Raw genomic sequence first — 9,486 nt, forward strand, 5'->3', positions numbered from 1 at the left:
TTTTTTTTTTTTTTTAATTTATTGTAGAGATGAAGTTTCGCTGCCCAGGCGGGTCTCGATCTCGCAGCCTCAGGCAATCCACTCACCTCAGCCTCCCAAAGCTGCAGGATTACAGGCTGAGCCACCGAGCCCGGCTCTTTATTATTTTCTTATGTGGTTTTTGAGTTTAGTTCCTTTTCTGCTTCATTCAGTTGTAAAGTTAGTTTGTTCAGATGAGATCTTCTATTTTAATGTAGCATTTATACCCATAATTTTTTTTATTTTAACACTTTTCTCTGAATTCATAAGTTTTGGTATGTTTTGTTTTCATTTTTTTGTTTCAGGATATATATTCTAATTTTCCTTGTGATTTCTAACGTGATAACATTCGTTGTTTAAGACATTGGTTGCTGTGTGTTGTTAATTTTTACATATTTGTTGATTTTCTAATCTACTATTGACCTTTAGTTTTCTTCCATTATGATGGGGAAAGTTACTTTATTTATTTATTTATTTTGGAGTTGGAGTCTCACTCTTGTCACCCAGGCTGGAGTGCAGTGGCACACTCACAGCCACCTTGGCCTTGACCTGCTGGGCCTAGGCAATCCTTCCATCTCAGCCTTCCAAGTTGCTGGAACTGTAGGCACACGCTACCACATCTGGCTAGTTTTTATAATTTATTAGAGAGACGAGGTCTCACCAAATTGTCCAGGCTGGTCTCAAACCCCCAGGTTCAGGCAATCCTCTCGCTTTGGCCTCCCAAAGTGCTGGGATTACAGACTGAACCACCGTGCCAGGCTGGTAAAGTTACTTTATATGATTTCTATTTAAAAAATTTTTTAAACTTGCTTTTTCTTTTCCAGTGTTTGTCCTGGAGAATATTCCTTGTGAATTGGGAAAATTTATATCCTGCTGTTTTTGTACATAAAAGCTATGTCCAATTGATTTATAGTGGTGTTTAAGTCCTTTTTTGGTTTGTTTGTTTAATTTTTCTTCTGTTTGATTGTTCTATCCATAAGTGAAAATGGGCCATTGAAGTCTCCTGTTATTATTGTGGAACTGTTTCTCCCTCTAGTTCTGCTAATTTTGCTTCATATTATTGAGGTGCATATATATTCATAATTGTTATATGTTCCTAGTGAATTAATGCTTTAATCATCATATAATGTCTTTCTTTGTCTTTTGCACCAGTTTTTAAAGTATATTTTGACTCATTCTATTTTAGCCATCTCTGATCTCTTTTTGTTACCTTTTACGGGGTATATCTTTTGACATCCTTTCAATTTAGCCTGTGTGTGATTTTAGAGTTCAATTAGGTCTTTTGTGGATAGCATGTAGTTCGGCCCTCTTTTTTCATTTTTTTTGAGTTGGAGTCTCACTCTGTCACCCAGACTGGAGTGCAGTGGCCACTCCCGGCCACCACAGCCTCGACCTGCTGGGCTCCGGTGATCCTTCCCCCTCAGCCTTCCAAGTAGCTGGAACTACAGGCATGCGCTACCACGTCCGGCTAATTTTTTGATTTATTGTAGAGATGAGGTCTCGCCAAATTGCCCATGCGGGTCTCGAACCCGCGGGCTCAGGCAATCCACTCACCTCAGCCTCCCAAAGCGTGGGATTACAGGCTGAGCCACCGAGCCCAGCTTCTTTTTTCATTTATTCAGCCAATTTGTTTCTTTGGTTGTGGAATTTAAACCGTTTACATTTGAAGTAATTACGGTTAGGGAAGAGTTATGATTGACGTTTTGTTAAATGATTTCTATATCTCTTCTAGATTTTTTTCCCCCTCAGTTCTCTTACTGTCTTTTTAATTTGGTTTTTTTTTTTTCTATGCTGACATGATTTGATTTCCATTGTGTGTGTGTGTATTTTATAGATTTTTTTGTGGTTACCATTGCAATTACATAAAACATTTTAACTTTATATTTTATTTGAAACTGATAACTTCAATCACATACAGAAACTACTCTCTTAATATTTTATTTTAAACTAATAACAACTTCAATCACATGCAAAAGCTACTCCTTTATAGACCTGCTCCAATTTTATGTTCTTGATGTTACAGATTACTTCCATATATACTATGTTTCCATTAATATAAACTTAGACTTTGTCAGTAAACTTAGACTTTTTCTTTCTTTGTTTCCTCAAATACATAGCTGCCTATTATGCCAGGGGTCTTTATTCTTTACCCCAAATCTCCTTACATTGCTGTACTGTCAATAAGGTTTTATTGTATCTCTATATGTATATACAAAATGAACTCATCCATCTCCACTTCATGGCAATTTTCAAGTTTTTGCTTCAGTATTGTACTCTAAGAACGTTCTTTCACATATCTCTTAAAATACATACATGGGATTCTCTTGAGTATATGCCTGGAAATAAAACTCACAGAAAATTCCATTTGATAAATTTCATAGCACATGTCATAAGAGATGCAAACCTACTTTCTTTCCAGGTCATCACTCTGCCTGCTTCTTAAATCCATTCTCTTGTTGTGTTGTCCCACACCCATAGTATAATTCCCATATTTAAGCATGGGTCAGTATGATGTTACTTCTAAAGCAGTTCCTATTTTCTTCAAGAGTCATAATTTTTTTATTGTTGTTGAGTTGGAGTCTCACTCTGTCACCCAGACTGGAGTGCAGTGGCCGCTCTCGACCACTGCAGCCTTGACTTGCTGAACTCTGGCGATCCTTCTGCCTCAGCCTTCTGAGTAGCTGGAAATACAGGCGTGTGCTACCACGCCCAGCTAATTTTTGATTTGTTGTAGAGAGGAGGTCTCGCCAAGTTGCCCAGATGGATCTCGAACCCGCAAGCTCAGGCAATCCACTCACCTTGGCCTCCCAAAGCACTGGGATTACAAACTGAGCCACTGAGCCCAGCCAGGAGTCATAGTTTTAAGTATTCCCTGTACAATTATGTTCCCACAACTAAGCAAACACAAAATTTGCTCTCACATGCCCATTACTCCTTGCCCTTCCCTCTTGCTTTTTTTTCCAGCCTGGCCTTTTTTAACATAGTACCTTGATCTGGGTAGACTATACGGTTACTTAACAGCATATTAATTTGATACTCCTACCCACCCCTGTTTTTCAGGACCGCCTCACCTACATTCTTCTCACTGTGTGGGGAATGACACTTACTCATTCACTTGACAACTTTCCCAGAACACTGCCTAAATTAATATGTGCAGGAGGTGATGGCATGTACCATTACTTATGAGGGATGGCTGAATAACATTTTTGGCAGCACGGTTTGGATTTTGAAGTATTTGTTTCTAAGCTCTTAGTATTTGGTGTGACCTGTTGTTATCTGTGCTGCCTGCTTGGGCAGTTGTATGTAAGCACATGTTGCTTGATCCTGCAAGCCCAGGTTCATATTCTGTTTCTCTTACTTTCAGTGTAAATTAAGTCATACATGAATCCTGTGGACCTACTGTCTTTGTAAAATAGTGATGATTTATGTCAGGGCTTTTAAGACGTTAGTGCTGTTAACTAGCTTAGAACAGTATATGTTTTACAGTAAGGACTCAAACATTTCTTAGTTTAATAAGGTATATCAGCATTCTATCATGTTGATGATGAGATGGTCCATTGACTGGATCTTAGCTCTGCTTGCCATAACAGATGACATAGTTGGGTGGCTTAAATAACAGAAATTTATTTTTCATAGATCTGGATACTGGGAAGTCTAACATCTAGATGCCAGCCAGTTTTGTTTGTTTGTTGTATGAGCCCTCTTTCTGTTTCTCCTGGCTGTTTTCTTTCAGTGTCCTCATATGGCAGAAAGATTGAGAATAAACAGACTCTTTCATGTCTCTTCTAATTGCACTCCTGAAATTCACCCCACCCTCATGACCTAATTGCCTTTCAAAGACCAGACATCCAAATACCATCACATTGAGGATTAGGTCCTCAACTTATAGATTTTGGCGGACACAAATACTTAGACCATAGCAGCCTGCATTGTATCTTATGTTTACTTTGCAGTCTGTTTCAAACAGAATTGTCTTTAACCTTAATTGATAAATTTTCCAAGTACAATCTCTGTGTCATGTATACTTTATGGCCAGTGAACTGGATAATGAAAGGTGAGGCATAAATAGGGAGTTGCTCTCTTGATTGTTACATAACTGCAGGCATGAAATCATAATTGTGATCTCTCATTTCCTTCCCCAATTTTTTTTTTTTGAGTTGGAGTCTCACTGTCACCCAGACTGGAGGGCAGTAGGACACCTCTCGGCCACCGCAGCCTCAACCTGCTGGGCTCCGGCAATCGCCTCAGCCTTCCAAGTAGCTGGAACTACAGGCGTGCGCTACCACGCCCAGCTAAGTTTTCATTTTTATTTCTTGTACAGATGAGGTCTCAGGTTGGCTGGGCTGGTTGCTAACCCACAGGCTCCCAAAGTACTGGAATTATAGGCTGAGCCACTGAGCCTGGCCTCCTTCCCCAATTTTTATTCTCTATAATGTTATGTGTTTACCTTACTTTTACTTTAAAAAGTCAGAGATTTTGACATATTTTCCAGTTTTCATACTATATGCTGCTTGTGTAATATTAATTCATGCATAAGAGAGAACACCAAGCCGGGCTCGGTGGCTCAGCCTGTAATCCTGTGCTTTGGGAGGCTGAGGTGAGTGGATTACCTGAGCCCGTGGCTTCAAGACCCACCTGGGCAACTTGGTGAGACCTCTTCTCTACAATAAATCAAAAAATTAAGCCAGACTTGGTGGCTCAGCCTGTAATCCCGCACCTTTGGGAGACTGAGGTGAGTGGATTGCCTGAGCCCGCGGGTTCGAGACCCGCCTGGGCAGGCGAGACCTCATCTCTACAATAAAATCAAAAAATTAGCCGGGCGTGGTAGCGTGCGCCTGTAATTCCGGCTACTTGGAAGGCTGAGGCAGAAGGATCACCGGAGCCTAGCAGGTTGAGGCTGCTGTGACCAAGAGCGGCCACTGCACTCCAGTCTGGGCGACAGAAGGAGACTACAGCTCAAAAAAAAAAAAAATTTAGCCGGGCGTGGTAGCGCGTGCCTGTAGTTCCAGCTACTTGGAAGGCTGAGGCAAAAGGATCGCCGGAGCCCAGCAGGTCGAGGCTGCGGTGGCTGGGAGCAGCCACTGCACTCCAGTCTGTGCCACTGAGTGAGACTCCAACTCAAAAAAAAAAGAGAGAGAGAATACCATATTATACCATGCCATACCATACATTTGTATATTATGGATACTAATTGCTAACCTGCTGGTATTATCACAGGTTCTTAGAATGTTTATTAATTTTTATTATGATTTCCAGATAATGGTTTTTCAGTATGTATTATGCAGTATAGGTGACCTGCACCACTTGTTCATATTCACATGCCTATTCTGCATGGGTATAGATAGCTGTATAACAGGCATTCAGAAAGTTTTGAGTTTTTATAACTTTAAACAAATTCTTCCTTATTTTTTTTAGTGCTATTTTTGGTTTGCAATTTTAATTTGCCATTTACATGGATTATTTATTAGACACATTTGCTGTAGATATTTACCATTATAGTATATCTTACTGTGGTTTGGCATATATTTGCATACAATAAATATGAAGTAAATATGACTTTTTTCTCTTCAAATATGAGGGAGCCCTGTTTACTGCCAATTGGTATGTGCTTTGGGATCATGGTGGAAAAACACTTTTAGTACTAATATATGTTTGCCCAACATAAGTGTTTTGGTCATGGGGTGTTTGAAGCTAGACTTTCCTAAAATTGATTTGAAGAACATGTAGTCACTCTTTCTTCAATTTTGTTCCTTCCATATTCCGAAAAATGGCAGATTATGGTAGAAAATTTTATTGCCATCTAGTATAAATATTTATTTGCCAATTGTAATTAATTTAAAAATCCATGTTTATTGTATCTTGTATAGATATCTCTCCTAAATGTGTGATCAAAGAATTACCAACAATAGAGAACAGAGATGCAGTAGAAACATTCCAGACAGTGATGTTGGAAAGACATGAAAGCCATGACACTGAAAATTTTTACTTCAGGAAAACCCAGAAAAATATACATGATTTTGAGTTTCAATGGAGAAATAGTGAAAGAAATTACAAAGGAGTGCCTGTGACTCATCAAAACAATCTCCCTCACAAAAGAAATCGACATTATCAAGGGGATGCAGAAAATAAGCCTATTGGAAATCAACTTAGATTAAGCTTTCAGTCACATCTGGCTGAACTGCAGAAATTTCAAACTGAAGGGAAAATGTATGAATGTAATCAAATTGAGAAGACAATTAACAATGGTTCCTCGATTTTACCACTTCAAGGATTGCTTCCTAGTGTCCAAACTAACGTTTCTAGGAAATATGGGAATGCTTTGCATCCCTTGTTACTCAGACAAGACCAGAAAGCATGCATTAGGGAAAAACCTTATAAATGTAATGAATGTGGGAAGACCTTTAGAGTGTCTTCAAGCCTTACCAACCATCAGGTAATCCATACTACAGAGAAACCTTACAAATGCAATGAGTGTGGCAAAGCTTTTCATCGGGCCTCACTCCTCACTGTACATCAGATAATCCATACAGGAGAGAAACCATATCAATGTGATGTATGTGACAAGGCCTTTAGTCAAAATTCAAATCTTGTAAATCACTGGAGAATTCATACTGGAGAGAAACCATACAAATGTAATGAATGTGGCAAGTCCTTTATTCAAAGTTCCAGCCTTGTAATTCATCAGAGAATTCATACTGGAGAGAAACCTTACAAATGTAATGAGTGTGGCAAAGCCTTTCGACGGGGCTCATACCTCACTACACATCAGATAATCCATACAGGAAAGAAACCATTTAAATGTGATGTGTGTGCTAAGGTCTTTAGTCAAGCCTCACATCTTGCAAAGCATCGGAGAATTCACACTGGAGAGAAACCATACAAGTGTAATGAATGTGACAAGGTCTTCAGTCAAAATTCATATCTTGCAAGACATCGGAGAATTCACACTGGAGAGAAACCTTACAAATGTAATGAGTGTGGCAAAGCCTTTAACATGGGCTCATTACTCACTAGACATCAGATAATTCATACCAGAGAGAAACGTTACAAATGTCATGAATGTGGCAAGGTCTTTAGTCACAACTCATCCCTAGCACGCCATCGGGGAATTCATACCGGAGAAGAAAAACCTTACAAATGCAATGAATGTGGCAAAGCTTTTAATTGGTGGTCACTTCTCTCTAGACATCAGATAATCCATGTCAGAGAGAAACCATATAAATGTGATGTATGTGACAAGGTGTTCAGTGAAAGTTCACGACTTGTAAGACATCTAAGAATTCATACTGGGGAGAAACCTTACAAATGTAATGAGTGTGGCAAGGTCTTCAGTTACAGTGCAAACCTTTCGATTCATAGGAGAATTCATACTGGAGAGAAACCTTTTAAATGTAATGAATGTGGCAAGGTCTTCAGTTACTACTCGTGCCTGGCACGACACCGTAGAAGTCATACTGGAGAGAAACCTTACAAGTGTAATGAGTGTGGCAAAGCATATAGTGAGCGTTCAAGCCTCAGCAAACATCAGATAATTCATATTGGAGCAGAACCTTCCAATTGTAATGAATTTGGCAAGGCTTTTATCCAAAGTTCTAAACTTGTAAGATATCACAGAAATCCTACAGGGGAGAAACCACACAAATGTAGTGAATGTGCTAAAGCTTTTATACATAGGGCAAGCTTGGTGTACCATCAGAGAAGACATACTGGAGAGATGCCATACAAATGTGTTGAATGTAGCAGGGTCTTCAATTCTGCTTCTAACCTTGCAAGTCACCGGAGAATTCATACTGGAGAGAAACCTTACAAATGTAATGAATGTGGCAAGGTGTTCCGTCATCGCTCGCCACTAGCACGTCATCGGAGTATTCATACTGGAGAGAAACCTTACAAATGTAATGAGTGTGGCAAAGCCTTTAGAGTGCGCTCAATCCTAGTTAATCATCAGGTAGTGCATACTGGAGAGAAACCTTATAAATGTAATGAATGTGGTAAAACTTTTATCCAAAGGTCAAAGCTTGTATACCATCAGAGATGTCATACTGGAGAGAAGCCATACAAGTGTACTGAATGTGGCAAGGCCTTTGGGCAGTGGTCTTGCCTCAACAGGCACCAAAGAATTCATTCTGGAGAAAAACCTTATAAATGTAATGAGTGTGGCAAATCTTTTATTAGTCGCTCAGGACTTACTAAACACCAGACAAAACATACTGGAAAGAACCTTACAAATACACTGAATGTGGCAAGGCCTTTAGACATTGTTGTGACTGCTTCGCTCGCCAAATGATACTTACATATGCAGTGCACACCGCATAGTTTCAAACTAGTGTTCAGCAGATGTAAAAATATACATCCTAGAGAGGAACCATAGGCATGTAATACGTGTGGTAAGCATTTACTCAAAGGTCAAAACTTGTGAATCTTCAGATAATTGAAAGTGGAGATGCTTTACAAATAAAGTGAGTGTGGCAAAACCGTTATCACCATTCTATCATTTCTTGGAGTTAACACCTAGGAGAAGTTGTATAACTGTGTGTGCCAATAGCTTTTATCAGGCATCACAACTCACTGGACATCAGAATGTATGTCTTTGAGAGAGATCACACAAGTATTGTGTGTGCTAAGGCTTTTACCTAGAGATCAAGACTGAAACATCAGAATGTTCATATTGGAGAAAATCCTTACAAAAGTAGTAAGTGTGAAAAGATGTTTTTGTTGTTGTTTTGTTTTTTTTTAAATCAGCGTTCACACCTTTGGGTTTTGGGAGAATGTATACAGGAGATAAGTCATAACAACTGTGCTGAACATGGAAAGGCCTCTAAGCAACAGTGTGTCTTCAGGCTTCACCCAATTATTCATGCTGTAGAGAAACCTTAAAAATGTAATGAATGTGGTAGATTTCATGTGACAAAATCTTCCATCATCACTCACCCCTACCATGTCATTGGAGTATTCATACTGAAGAGAAATCTTACAAATAATGAGAGTGGCAAAGCCCTTAAAGTGTGTTCAATCCTAGTCAATGTTCAGATATTGCATACTGGAGAGAAACCAATTCTCACAACAGACTACATATCAGAGATCATATGAGGGATAACTAAGTCTGCTTTTCCAAGATTGGCCTGAAATGTTACATCTGCAGAATAACTCCAAGTCAAAATAAATGAAAACTCACGACATTATATACATCAAAGAAGCAAGAGCTTGTGTGGAAATGGCCAGTTATTCCAGACTATAAAATATTGTATTCAATTTGCAGTTTCTTAAAAAGGCTACTTTACTACTTGTGATTTTTGTCCTAAAATTTGAAGTCTGTTGATATTATACCTTCCTTACATACCTCATTGTGGTCTCAACATTTATCAATGAAAGGGCAGTAGGTGTGATTTCTTCATGTGTGTGTATCCCCTGGAAGATTAAAGATACTAAGTTTTAGCCGGGCTCAGTGGCTCAGCCTGTAATCCCGCG

The 9,486-nt window shown here is 39.2% G+C and overlaps 1 protein-coding gene across 2 annotated transcripts in view; it reads left to right on the forward strand.

Moving 5' to 3' along the window:
* LOC103258363 (zinc finger protein 841-like) overlaps positions 1-8,364 on the forward strand; it is a 12,481-nt gene extending 4,117 nt beyond the window's left edge. Inside the window, exons 1-3 of one of the 2 annotated variants that reach the window (XM_021711345.1) lie at positions 5,886-6,263; positions 6,372-7,510; positions 7,595-8,364. In XM_021711345.1, coding sequence (XP_021567020.1) covers positions 5,963-6,263; positions 6,372-7,510; positions 7,595-8,305 — 2,151 coding nt within the window. In that variant the 5' untranslated portion in view covers positions 5,886-5,962 and the 3' untranslated portion in view covers positions 8,306-8,364. Of the gene's footprint in view, positions 1-5,885 lie in introns of those variants that run through there. The other variant, XM_021711344.1, reaches the window with a different exon arrangement.
* The last annotated feature ends 1,122 nt before the right edge of the window (positions 8,365-9,486 follow it).

The sequence above is a fragment of the Carlito syrichta genome, unplaced genomic scaffold, assembly GCF_000164805.1.
Source record: "Carlito syrichta isolate Samal-C Ts95f unplaced genomic scaffold, Tarsius_syrichta-2.0.1 Scaffold302083, whole genome shotgun sequence".
In the NCBI taxonomy this organism is placed as follows: Eukaryota; Metazoa; Chordata; class Mammalia; order Primates; family Tarsiidae; genus Carlito; species Carlito syrichta.